Raw genomic sequence first — 12718 nt, forward strand, 5'->3', positions numbered from 1 at the left:
AGTTGTCAGTTATTGCTATGAGGAGCCCTTTGAAACAGTTGATTAGTTTTGCAGGGGTCCTATTTTTAATGAAATTATGCAATCGTTAATTTTTTAAGAGTTCCTCCTGCTTGCGCCCCTGGAGGCAGGAGATTAGACCCTTACTGTAGCTCTGCAAACACCGCAGATATTTTCCTGCTCCCAGATTCCATCCCTCCTTCCAGACAGACAGGGTCCTGACTTGTTTATAGGGTGACTGGTTAGTCCTTCCAGTTTTAACACTCTCCGATGTAAAGGGGTAATTTTAGGATGTGATTGATTCCAGCATGGAGAGCAGCCAATATCAGGCTCAAAAATCCGTTTGCAAGTGTGTGAAACATGAAGCGTGCATCAAACGTGAATTACAAAATTGTTGGAAATGGAGCAAGCATCTTCGCTGTTTAAGGGGCCAAGACTCGCTTTATGTGCAGTGCCACCAGGTATGTGGGATGATTTTTATTCTACTTTACCAAACATCTGAATTCTGCCCTGCCCACCTCCTGAAAGCCCAATTTTCTCTCCATTTCACTTAATTCTAGGGTTTTCCCTGGGAGATCCTGCCAAACAGCGTTAAAATCACTTGTGGTTGCATGGGATGTGCGAACAGCCCCTTCTTGCGTGCAAAACTGGACAGCCTCCTAGGGAAAATGTTTTACCCGCTAGTGAGCCAGCCAGGAAATGTCTTCAGGATAAAAAATGAGGTGCAAACAGCAGCAAAATACAGGATTTTAAAACAAAACATTGATTTGAACAGTGTCAGGGTGCTCGGCGAACTTCCACCCGCAAAGCGCCGCTATGCTGGAGCACCCTTGCGAGCAGAAAAGCCAGAAAAACTGCTGCCAAGATCAGGCAGACTCTAAATAACTTAAATCATTTTATTATATATGGTCAGCAGGACATGTAATGGGATGATTAATAGGTCTATAAACACACTAGAGAGCTCTCCCAAAAAGGAGACTGGCTCTTTGGATTACACCTACACTTATGTATTAGAAAACTGAGGAAGCTTAATAAAACCTAAGCTGGCTTGAGCTCAGTAAATTAATATTGATTATAAATCGAGGGGGGGAGCAGGGGCTGGAGGCTGTGGGTCTCCTCAGGGATAGCACGTCCCAACAGCGGCTGGGCCTGCTGCCCTTGGGCTTTGGGGGGGCAATGGAGGTGGTGAGTGAGGGTTGGGGAGCCGGTTTGGGGCTGAGCGGGGTTGGAAGTACCCCTCAAACCGGGCACTCCCCGGGCCGCCCGCCGGCCGCCATGACACCCCCCTCCCCTCCTCCGGCTGCTGAGGAGGGGAGGGGGGTGTCATGGCGGCCGGCGGGCGGCCCGCGGACTACAACTCCCAGCATGCATCGCGCCCCACCGCCCCGTCATGCCTCGCTCCCTCCGTGACGTAAGAGCCCGTCTCCCGCGCAGGCGCAGAGTGGGCTCGGCGCTGTGAGGAGGAGGAGGCGGCGGCGGCGGCGGCGGCGGCCATGGCGCTCAACAGGAACCACTCGGAGGGCGGCGGCGTCATCGTTAACAACAGCGAGAAGTGAGGTGCCATCCCCTTCTCCCCTCCTCCGGCCGCAGTCGCCGGGGGGATAGCGGGAAGCTGTTTTTCACCCACCCACCCCGCCCCCCGCCTTTCTTCCCCCTCAGGGGGAGCGGTTGAGGGGGTGGGGGGTGAATTAACCCTCTCGGTGCCGAGGTGGTTGGGCTCACCCTCCCCTCTTTTCCCTACGGGGGTAGGGCCTGTATGTAGCCCCCTGGGCCTCCCCGGGGGGGGCTCTGCTGGGCCTCACCCGCGGCCCCCCCCCCCACCCCGGTCCCCTCCGCAGCCTGCCAGCTCCCCCCTCTCCCCGGCTGCTGGCTCTCACTGCTGTTCCCAGCCTCTCCCCCGAGTGCTCAGTGAGAGCTGGCAGAGCTCAGTCCCCAGCCAGGTGATTCTGGCCTGGACCCAAGCCTCACCCCTCTCTCGCCACCCGGTACTGCGGAAGAGCTGGGATGCTGCACCTGCAGTGTGCCTCTGTTCAAGAGCTGCCGGCTTGGGAAGCGCTAGGCAGCCTGCCCGCTTTGGTTTGCTGGGTTCCTTGCGCACACACCCCCTCCGTGTGTTCGGGAGGGAGCAACAGTGTTGGGGAAAAGGTGCTGGGATATAACCATGGAAACAGAAAGCCTCCACAGAGCTGCCTCTGTCTGCATGGCAATGGGCTGTCCTCACCCTCTGTGTCTGCCAGTGTGCTTTGGTTCTGACGTGGCAGTTGCCTGCTTCTGGGACAAAGGAGTAGTTTATTCTTCAGGGCTTCTTTCTGTGAGGCCAGTTAAACATTGGTATAGGAATTCTGCACCTGACTTCCATTTGGGTTGTGACTCTTCTTAGAAGAACTTAGTAAGATCAACTCTGGGGCTTAAATTTGCATTCACTGAAACAAACAACCGTGGTAGCTTAACGTGTTACTGTTCTCAGTTGTCAGCCTGCCTTGGATCAGGGGTTACCTCTCACGCGGCAGCCCAGGCTGCTTGTGGCGGTTGATTCAGCTGATACGCTGTAGCCTGAACAGAGCTGCTGGCTCCCGTGCCCTTCCGGAGCTTTTGCTGGAGGGACAGGCATTTGCTGGGAGAAGGCAAAGGCAAGTGACTGAGGATGGTAGTGCGTAAGCTGCCAAAGATAAGGGTGGTGGAGGTTTCTCCAGCTTTAGGGATTAGAGTCCCTAATGTGGATGCTGTTATGTTAATACAACTTACCTGCTGTATCCATGCAAGGGTATTGCACTGGTTTTAATCAGGTCAGTTTCAAATTGAGAATTAAGGAGTCAGTGCAGACAACGTGGGTTAATGAAGTCTAGTGGCAAGAAAGGGGAGTTCCTCTTGATCGCATTTTTGTGACAGAGATGCTTAAGCTGTGGTTAGACCTTCAACAGCCATGTTGCATAAGCTAGCCTGAGCAGTTCCTGCTTCAGCAGTCCTTCCTCTGTTGTATTACTTGTGGTGAACCAAATTAGGGAACTGATCCAGCAGAAATGCAACACAACCTTAAAAAAAAAAAATATATATATATAAAAACATGTCTTGAGATCTTGATCAGTTCAATTGACTAGATTCACTGCCTGGCTATGCAGACAGCTGTAGCTGTGCCAGCACACTGAGGAGGGAACACAGGGCTGAGAGCAAGCAGCCAGTACTACTTAAGTTGCTACTGCCAACAAAAAAAAAATGCAAGCCAGACTGATTTTGTCTGCTGAGCACTGGCCTGAGGTTAAAGGCAGTTTTGGTAGGTCAATAACCTTATATGCATACTGCACTGCTGCCTTGAGCTGTAACACTGTAACACCGTGTCTCATCTCTCATCTTGTTTGCAGCGTTTTGATGACCTATGATCACGTAGAAATTACCTTCAGTGATATTGAACCTATGCCAGATGCCTTCAAAGGGACCAAGAAAGGGAGTGTTTTCTTGACTCCCTACCGAGTAAGTAGTAAAAGGCTTTATGTTGTGTAAGGAGATAAGGGCTCTTTGCGATTCTGTATTTAAATGTCCTCAATGCATGAAAGTCAGGATAATCTACTATCCCTTGAAGTATGGCTCATCCTCTCCCTCTGGGGAGCATTATGAATTCATTGCATATCCTATCTATTTGTCAAAAGATAATAAATCTGATTAGTTCTTATATAGGCAGCTGTTTAGTCCATCAGGCATCTTCAAGATTGGAAATTAGCAATGGTCTGGAAATGTGGAATGCAACAGCACAGCTACTAAATTATAGCTGTGCGGAGCAGTGAGTTCTCTGGAAGCTGGAAGGAGTATTATCTGAGCAAGGGTAGTCTTTCTGGAAGGCTTTATTGCCTTGAGGCTTCGGTTTACCCTTGTGGCTGTTCTGTGTAGCTTTTGGCTTGCAGAACTGATGAGGAACTTCAGATGTGGGAGGGTGTTTCAGTCCATCGAAAAGTCTCTTCAGATAATAAATCGGGGCTGTGCTTCCTGTTTGTTTTAAATACTCTTTGTAATGTTATTTTCTTTTCAGGTTATCTTTGTATCAAAAGGAAAGGATGCTATGCAGTCTTTTGTGATGCCCTTTTATTTGTTGAAAGATTGCGAGATTAAGCAGCCTGTCTTTGGAGCGAATTATATTAAGGGTACAGTGAAAGCAGAGGCAGGAGGTACGTATAGAACAGATCTATATTCTGTATCTTAGTTCAGCTACACAATTCATAGCAAAGTATCCAGTGTAACTGAAACTGGATGCTGACCAAATGGGTTTTTACAGTACTGCTAAAATGTGTTTCTTTCTTTGAAACTAGCAGCTAAAAATATTCCCCTTATCTGCTCCCTGTACAGTTACAATGAACAGATCTGTTCTGCAACCAATCTCATTCCTGCCCTCTGTGCAAAATACTACGTTCAATCAGCCAGGTGATCTCACTGAGTAAACATCAGAGCAGAGTCAGCAAGAGCGAGGATGTCATTTTGCTTTGGTCCGTTGGGGTTACCTGTTAATTCTGCATCCAAGTCCTCCTATGCCAAAGACTTGTGATCCTTTCTGGATCTGTTTGGGTTTTCAGGTGCAGATCTCCAGAGTGCTGTTCTCCATCATCAGTTTCTTATGCAATTCAAGGAAGGGCATGCTATTGCTATAGTGCATCTTAGCAGTAAAAATGACACTTGGAAGAAAGTGGACTGTCTAGAAATTAGGGAATCTTCAAGGGGTGGTTTCATATTATGTTTGATGAGAAGGTTGTGGTAGACATTTTCAAGAATAATTTTTTTTAGTCACTATTTTCTGCTTCCCCTTCTTACCAAAGGCACATAGTTCAGTAAACTTTCATCCCCAGCTTGATTTAGTCTATTAGTTGTGGCACTGAAATCACAGTGCAGTGCTTAGGAGACTTCAGTCTGTAATCCTGAAGTCAGCATTGTGGCTTCTGTGTGGGAGCAAAGTGGGACCATCCAGTGTGAGAGGAAGCCTGAGCAGTAATGACAAACTCTGTAAACTGTATGAAGGGCAAATGGCTTTAGCTAGATCTTTGTGAATTTTCCCCAGAGGCTATCTTTTTTAATGAGGATGTTGCTTTAACAGCCATGAGAGTCTGGTTTAGCTCAAAAGGCTCTTTAATCTGCATGTCCCTGTTTCAGCACTGACACAGCTTCTGCTTTGATGCATTGTTGGGACTCTGGGCTGTGCATGTTTTTCTTTTTTAGTCTGTAATATGAGATGTCACTAATTTTTTTTTTTTTTTTTTTATTATTATTATCCTGACTTGAAATATCTTCCATAGACTCTAATGGATTTATGCGGACCATGTTTTTCATTAAGCTCTTTCCTTCATTGGGCACTCAAACTCCCAAACTAATTTATAGCTGACAGTTAGGTGTAGTTGCAAAGGCTTTTTAGCAAACGGGATTAACAAAATCCCTGTCTTCTGCACTAATCTTATACAAAGCTAGAGCAAATCCAGCGCTTCTGATAGCTTGGTCTGTCGGCAGCTGGTGTGGTAACAGGCACAACTTTAGAAAGCTTTTGAAGGTCTCCCTCATTGATGTTTCTTCAGGTGTCTCTTGACCTGAAAATACCCCAATGTGAATTTTTCTGATAATAGGGTAATTCTGCCACTTTATCTGCATTTATTTTTTTTGTGGATTTTTGGGATAAGCTCTTTAAAGAATTATATGCAGGGCATCTGTAGATAACACATGGAAGCTAAATAGCATCAAAACGGCTTCTTGCTTCTGGATTCTGTTTTTCCTCCCTGCAGGTGGCTGGGAGGGATCTGCCACATTCAAGATGACCTTTTCAGCTGGAGGCGCTATCGAGTTTGGGCAGCGTATGCTGCAGGTGGCATCGCAAGGTACAGGAGTCTGGTGCTGTCTGCCAGACAGTTTTGTGATTTCTGGAGGCCTTGCCTTCATCTCGCAGCAAGGGCAGTTTTAGGTTGCAGCAGGTTGGATTCAAATCCATGTGAGTTTCAGGCTGTATCTGGAACTTGCTTGCTTTAAAAAGTACTTTTTTCACATCCAGTGAACAGCAGATTTATTGGGATGGAGCTTGTTTGTTTTTCAGATAAGAACTCTTTAAGTTAGTTGAAGTTCTTGGCCTGCATTTGATGCAGGCTTGATGTTTTGATGAGGTCAACTTATCTTTACTTCTCCAGTCTCCAGAGGTGAAATACCCAATGGAGCTTACGGCTATTCCTATATGCCAAATGGATCCTATGCTTTCGCACCAGCTGCAGCTAATGGGGGCTATCCATACCCACCACCTCCTCCTGGTAAGTCTGGGAATTGAGGATGGGGATTATTCTAGTTAGCAAGAGTTAAAATAGGTAAAAAAGGGGAAGAAACACAAATTTTACATAGTCTTTTAGATTGGATCTGATGCACTGTGCAACTTTTGTTTCTGAGCTTAATTATATTTGCCTTTGGCTTCTTTTGGCTGTATACTGTGACCCACCCAAAGGAGTTAAGTCTTTTGCTGTGTTATTTCCTTTCCTGACAGAGTTTTATCCTGGCCCTCCTGTGGTGGATGGAGACATGGGTTACATGCAGCTTCCACCCCCACCGTACCCAGGGCCCATGGAACCCCCGGTCAGCGGTCCAGACCTGCCCACCACTCCTGCAGGTAAGAAGTGTGTTCAGGGGAATTAGCTCACAACGGTTTTGTTACCTGTGAAATGGACATTGTTTCTTGTCTGTTATCTCTCGGGGAACTTAGAGTCAACTTAGAAGGTCCACTCAGAAGTCAGAATTGTTTAGGAGAGGGATTAGGGAGCTCCCCTAATCTCCAGCCTTGTATATCCATCTCAGTCTGGAGGTCAGCCTGATTCTCTCCAGGGTAGATACCATTAGCGGATATTTTGCAGCTGGATTTATTCTTCTTGCGACAGAAAAAATACAGTTTGTGATTTTCCTGTTGTGGTAATCCTGCTCTGATAGATGAATAAAAAGAAATTGATGGTGAAATGTGTTTCTAGTCCGTTTCAGTTAGCAAATGTGGCTTTGGTGATATTTGCTCCTCCTTCCCCCATTTCACTCTAACCTGATTACTTTGGCTTAAACAATATGGAACAGAGGAATAGATGATGGAAAGGAGCTGGGGAAATATAGTCTTATTTTAATTCATTTGGGATTTATCAAAATTATTTTGAACATGATCTTAAAAGGTCTGCATGTGGAGGGGGGAAAGAGCTTTTGCAGTTGGACACAACAATAGATCTCTTGCAGGTAAGGATATTTGGATAAGGGTTTAACTTCTCTCTTTGGTTTGAATAAACAACCAATCATCTTTGAATTATTATTTGGAAAGTGGCACTGACCCAGATGCTTGTACAAGATTTTTGTGTTCTGCAGAAATAGAGGATCTGGATTATCTTCATAAATTACCATCTTTAAAGTATGAGTCCCCTGAGCTGCTATAAACTTGTGCTGATTTTTGTTTTGTCTTGTGTTTTCACTCCCAAGAAGGATGGCTTATTGACTGCCTTTTTAAGGGGTATTGTCTGTATTCAGGCAGAACAGATGTTAGCATTTATTTGTTGGCTAACAGGCAAGTCCCGGGTGACATTTCCAAACTAAATCTTGGTCTGTTTCACTTCAGACTTGACAATCCTGTAGCAACTGGAAGAGATAATGCACAATTGTGTTGTAGCTATTTTGCAACTCAGTATTGGTCAAATAGTGCTCTGTTAGTAACACTTGATGGCCAGGAATATGTGGAGTTTTTGTTTGATTGTAGAAGTTCTCTGTGTGTCACCAAATCTGTAACTTCTCTTTCTGTGACAGCTGAAGCGAAGGCTGCCGAAGCCGCTGCCAGTGCTTACTACAGCCCGGTCAACCCACATAACGTCTATATGCCCACGGTAAGTTCCTGTATTGTCTCTGTTTGCAATGTGAGCCCCAGTGGGTATTTAGCCATTCTTTTTCTCAGTGACACGGCAAAGCTTGTCTGAATTGATTTTGGTGTTTTGTGTTTTGGGGGTTTTGGGTGTATTTTTTCTTAGCCATGAATTGATGTTCTTTTATTGTCTTTATTTCAGGACCAGCCACCTCCTCCTCCATACTTCCCACCAGAGGACAAGAAAAACCAATAAGCTAACACAGAACTTCTCCACAACTCATTGCTTTCTTACTTCCCATTTTGGCAGAATCCTGGGGCATGGTCCATAGCACTGAGGAGTAGAGCCTTCCCCCAAGGCAGATAGCTTTCATGGACTCTAGTGGTAGATAGAGCAGAGCAAGGGGAGAGATTTCAGCAGCCTGGGTTACCTGGTAGAGCTCTGAGGGTTTGCTGTCCTACCGCAGTATTCCCTTCTCCCCGTGTGCGGCTTCACTAGAACTGGAGGTTCTCTTAATCTGTGATTGTTTCACTTACGTCTGTTTCTTTTGATACTTAAATTATACCTCTTTGGAGTAAGCAGCTGCTCCAAACAGTCAATTAACATGCTCATAATGTGGAAACAAGGCTTTTGCGGATGGTGTGGTGGGTGTCTTGAATTTACCTTAGTGTGCAGCCGAGAACATCTCTGGACACAGGGATGTCTCTGGGTATTCCTTGCAACCCAGAGTATCACATCCAATTTTTCCCTCTGCTACTGAGAAAGGACTTCAAAGGGAACCTTTGGTATCTCAGAGGAAATAGATGTCTGTTACATTTTTCAGGTATCTATTAAACTTTCTTGGTCTTTTTAGCAAAGTCATTCCTTACAATCGTAGCAAATAATCCGGTAGCCCTCCAAATTTTCCTGCTGTGCACTGTGTATGATGATGCTGCCAGGCTTCCCTTAAGAAAACATACTACTCTCTACAGGGTTGATTAGTAGCATCTAACTAGTCATAGATCATATGGGAACACTAATTTTCTGTTGTATCTTTTTTCCAGTTAGATATGTGGGCTTGAGATCACTAAGTCCCAAATATTCTCTTTGTAGTCTATAATGCACTTTTTTTTTCCTTTGCTGTAACCCAAGTTACACATTTTGGCCAGTGAAGCAACTTACTGCTGTGATTTAACTGGTGAATTAATAGCTGATGGGGAGAAAATAGTTGCTTTACTTCTGACCTGGTAGCACTTGAGAGAATATGCAAAATGTTGGAATAAGCTGTTAGGTGCAACTGAGCTGCTCATTTGAATGTTGTTTAATGCTGTTAGCATTCCTGGATCAGCTGTGAATTTATTTCCCGGTGTCTTGTACGTGGGCTCCTTGGACTGAAGGTTCAAGTGTTTTCCTTCCGCAGCATTGATTCATTGATCTCATTAGCAACAACTCTAGTATGCAGAACCTCTGCAGGACTGATCAGAATCCAGGTTGTAAAACTTTGCATTGTACAAAGCTTTGCACAAATCAGATTTTACTGACTTCTGACAGCTGTGAGAGAGGAAATCCTTCCCAGCAAGTGTGAAGAAAGATTGTGTGCTAGGAAACTGCTGAGACTTGCTGCATGCAGCCTGCTTGGAGAGAAAAAAGGTCCACCTCCTTGTTTTCTTTTTGTTTGAGTCTAGCTGATTAATCAAATTGCTACTGTCTGTGCACTGACTTTTCTAGAATTGCTACTGCAGTGATGTAAAGAAATGGTTATTTTAAAAAAAATATTTATTTTGAAAATGTTTGATTAATATATTAATGTGAAATGACTTTTGAATGCAGATTTGTTTTGCCAAGACTGTGAAGTAAAGAGAAATCAGCTCAAAACTTACAGTGTGCATTTGTCTGTGTGTGAGTGGGCAAACTTGATGGTGACTTAGCTTTGGGTGGGGAGAGAGAATTAAACAGCAAAATCACTTGGATTTTGTTCTTGGCTAGTCATTGATGACATCAGTTGCTTGATTTCTCTTGACTGACTTTGTTGAAATGAAAATAAGATGTTAAAGTCTCCGAACAAACGCCCATTTTGCAATTCCTGTTGTAAACCAGTGAGGCGTCTGCTTAACACTTTACCCAGATGTGTTACCCAGATGGTTTTTCCAGACCAATTGCCCATGTAAAAGTTGTAACCTATTGCTCGAAGAAGTAGTTGAGGGACACAGCAGAGTTGTTGCTTCTAAAATATGTCTCTAATTAAAAGCAATCCATAATTTTTTTTTTTTTTTTAAGTGTGCTGAGATACCTAGGCAGTTCTGCTCAGTTAGGTCTGAACTCTCTAAGGTGGTGTGGTCAACCTGGTAGCTAGCTCTTCTCTGTGGAAAAGTGGGGAGTTGTTACTCCGGCAGCATGAAGTGCTCTTCCTGGATGTGCTCCAGCAGCAGTGTGAGAGCTGTTACTCCTTGTGTGTGAGCAGCATTAGGCGTGTCAGTGTAGTTTGGCAGGGCAGGAGAGGAGGAGTTCCACGCGGGATCTGGTCCTGTGGTTACTGAGATCGGGTGAGTCCCTCTGGTTTGCGCTGACATGTGTCAAACAGAAGTTACTCAGAATCTACTTTACAGGTAACATCCAAACCTTGCTTGGCTTCATTCCTCTTCCCAGCTGCCGGTAGCTGCCTTAATTCTTTTGAACTCCCTGATAACTGGGGTGGACATCTTCCAGATTCTGTTCTACATCACTTTTGAGCCTCACGTCCTCCCACATGGCAGTTTTACTGCATTTTAAGGCTGGCTGAGCCACTTGGGTTTGTTTTCTGTAGCAAGAGGTGGGTGGAGAAGGAAGGCATTAAGAGATAAAATGTTACAGCCTAGTAAGAACCTAATAAATCCTGTTTTGTGAATTAAATTACTTCAGATCGAGGTTTCCTGAATCACATTGGTCCAAGTGTAAGATGCTGCAGAAGCCTCTCTGTACTCTTCTGTTTTAAAATGGCTCCCTCCTAGTTACCCTCTACTCCCGGACAAATAATCCTAGAAAACAGACTGCATGAAGTTTCCAGGTTTCTTGCCCAGCACCACTCACTGTGCAGCTCTCATGCCAATGATCAGCACAAACCCATGAGGTTTTTTTTTAAATCTTTCCTCAACTAAGCGTGCTTGAAAGGAGAAACATTTAGATATCTGCTCTGATGAGAACTTGGCTCCATGGTTCAAGATAACTGTCTTACACTAGTGTGGACGAGTGGTAAGATCTGCAGCGAGACCATGAGGTTTGCTGCCTGGAAAAAGGAAAATATGTTGAGAGGATGAGTCAGGCTGGAATAAATGAAATATTCCTCTCCTCGACATGGGTATTAGCGAGCTAAATCAGCAGCTTCTGAGCTGTGAGCTTTTTACAATGGTTTGTTGGTGAATGTCTCAGTTTCTCCAGGCTAGAGCTTGGCATGGTCTATGGGGAGGTGAGAAGGAGCAAGCCAAAATAGAGACTGATTGTGGTCGTCTTGGTGTGTTTGGAGCACGCTGATGAGAAGTGAAGCGCATTTTGGGAATGCTGAAGCTGTGGGACCAAAAAGGCTGGGCAAGTCACAGAGTCAGCAAGGCTCACACAGGTATTAGGTTGAGTAGAGCAGCACAATTCAGGAGGGTGCAGATTTTGGCCAGAATCCCTGCCTTGCTTGTTAAAACCTGAAAACCCAGATTTGGCTTAGATACTCAGCAGTCACTGCCATCTCCCTGAGGGGAACCGGGACCTGTGCTCTGCTTTGGAAAGGGCTTAGAGAGGGGTGGAAGGGTCAGCTGGTCCTGCTGCCCACGTAGAAGATTTTAAATATTAAAGCAGGGAAGTGCAACTGAAAGTCTGCTTCAGCTCTGGAAGCAGGGTGGGAGTAGGGCAGGAGGAAATGTTGTGCATTAATACATCTCTAGATCTGGTCCGTGCTTGAATGAATGATTAATCAGCTATGCAGCAGAAAGGCTGTCATTTGAAAGCTAGATCGGTACCATTAAATTCCAATATTTGGATGGTATTATACTATTGAAGAAAAAGAGGGGGTACAGGGAACAGTTGGTGTTGGATACAGTTAATCTTTTGTTATAGACAGATTTTCTAACTACTGTGTATGGCTCTGTCTCCTTGATATGACTGAGGCTTTTCATTTGAGAAGTCACCCACTGCACCTTGTGCCTGCTTCCCCACTCTGCATACGCGGCTATTTCCCTCCTTCACGGGAGCGTGGTGTAACTAGGTATTTCTAAAGTGCTTTGAGATCTTATGCAAAAAACTGTTAGTGCAGGAACTGCAGGTACTACTTACAGATTTCCTGCTATTGGCCCTGAAATCTTTCTGGATATCCCTGGGGGCTGGGGAAGGTCTTTACACTGGAAGGATGGGGCATGTGTGTGCTTGCCCAGGATTGCCTCCAGCTGAAGGAAGAGACCAAGCCCTCTTCCTCCTCCACACCATTCTGCCCAGATTTTACTCTGAGCACTCCCGCTTCATGTGACCTATTACCAAAAAAAAATTAAATCATTATTTTGCATTAATTCCTTTATCGCTGGGGGGATGTGCTTAGCGCTCATGGGGACTGTGGTTAAGTCAGCTTGGCCAGTGCCTGCCTGCCCCATGTGTGTGTCTGTCTGTCTGTCTCTTCCTTCGGGGACCACGAGGACTCCCTGCTACTCTCTGAGCAGCAGATGGGCAAATGGCATCTCTGCCGCGTGATGGACACCGTGATTTCTGAGCTAGGGCTTGCAGCACCAGCTCCCTTCGCAAGAACTGCTGGAGGTGGCAGGAGGCGTGGGACGAAGTTTGGACCCAGTTGTTCGCGGAGCAGGGCCAGCCCTCGCCAGTGAGCGGCTCACCTTGGCCGATGCGGTCGCATCACAGGCACCTCCAGCTGTAAACAATTGCCAGGTTGGTATTAGAAGATGGGT

General features: G+C 45.5%; 1 protein-coding gene across 2 annotated transcripts; it reads left to right on the forward strand.

Annotated features, from left to right (window-relative positions):
• Positions 1 to 1403: 1403 nt before the first annotated feature.
• Positions 1404 to 9677, forward strand: WBP2 (WW domain binding protein 2). Of its 2 annotated transcripts, none has more exons than XM_030013360.2 (8): positions 1404 to 1549; positions 3357 to 3465; positions 4019 to 4154; positions 5748 to 5840; positions 6144 to 6260; positions 6488 to 6610; positions 7771 to 7847; positions 8025 to 9677. In XM_030013360.2, the coding sequence occupies exons 1-8, from the start codon at positions 1491 to 1493 to the stop codon at positions 8076 to 8078; spliced, it is 768 nt and encodes a 255-aa protein (XP_029869220.1). In that variant the 5' UTR covers positions 1404 to 1490; the 3' UTR covers positions 8079 to 9677. The 2 variants fall into 2 exon arrangements, with proteins under 2 accessions (XP_029869220.1, XP_029869221.1); XM_030013361.2 differs by having other exon boundaries at positions 1425 to 1554.
• The last annotated feature ends 3041 nt before the right edge of the window (positions 9678 to 12718 follow it).

This window comes from Aquila chrysaetos, chromosome 5 (genome assembly GCF_900496995.4).
Source record: "Aquila chrysaetos chrysaetos chromosome 5, bAquChr1.4, whole genome shotgun sequence".
NCBI lineage: Eukaryota > Metazoa > Chordata > Aves > Accipitriformes > Accipitridae > Aquila > Aquila chrysaetos.

Coding starts and splice junctions, on each gene's coding strand:
- WBP2 (XM_030013360.2), top strand. CDS start 1,491: ATGGCGCTCAACAGGAACCACTCGGAGGGCGGCGGCGTCATCGTTAAC. Junction 4,155..5,747: donor AGTGAAAGCAGAGGCAGGAG/GTACGTATAGAA, acceptor TCCTCCCTGCAG/GTGGCTGGGAGGGATCTGCC. Junction 6,261..6,487: donor ATACCCACCACCTCCTCCTG/GTAAGTCTGGGA, acceptor CTTTCCTGACAG/AGTTTTATCCTGGCCCTCCT.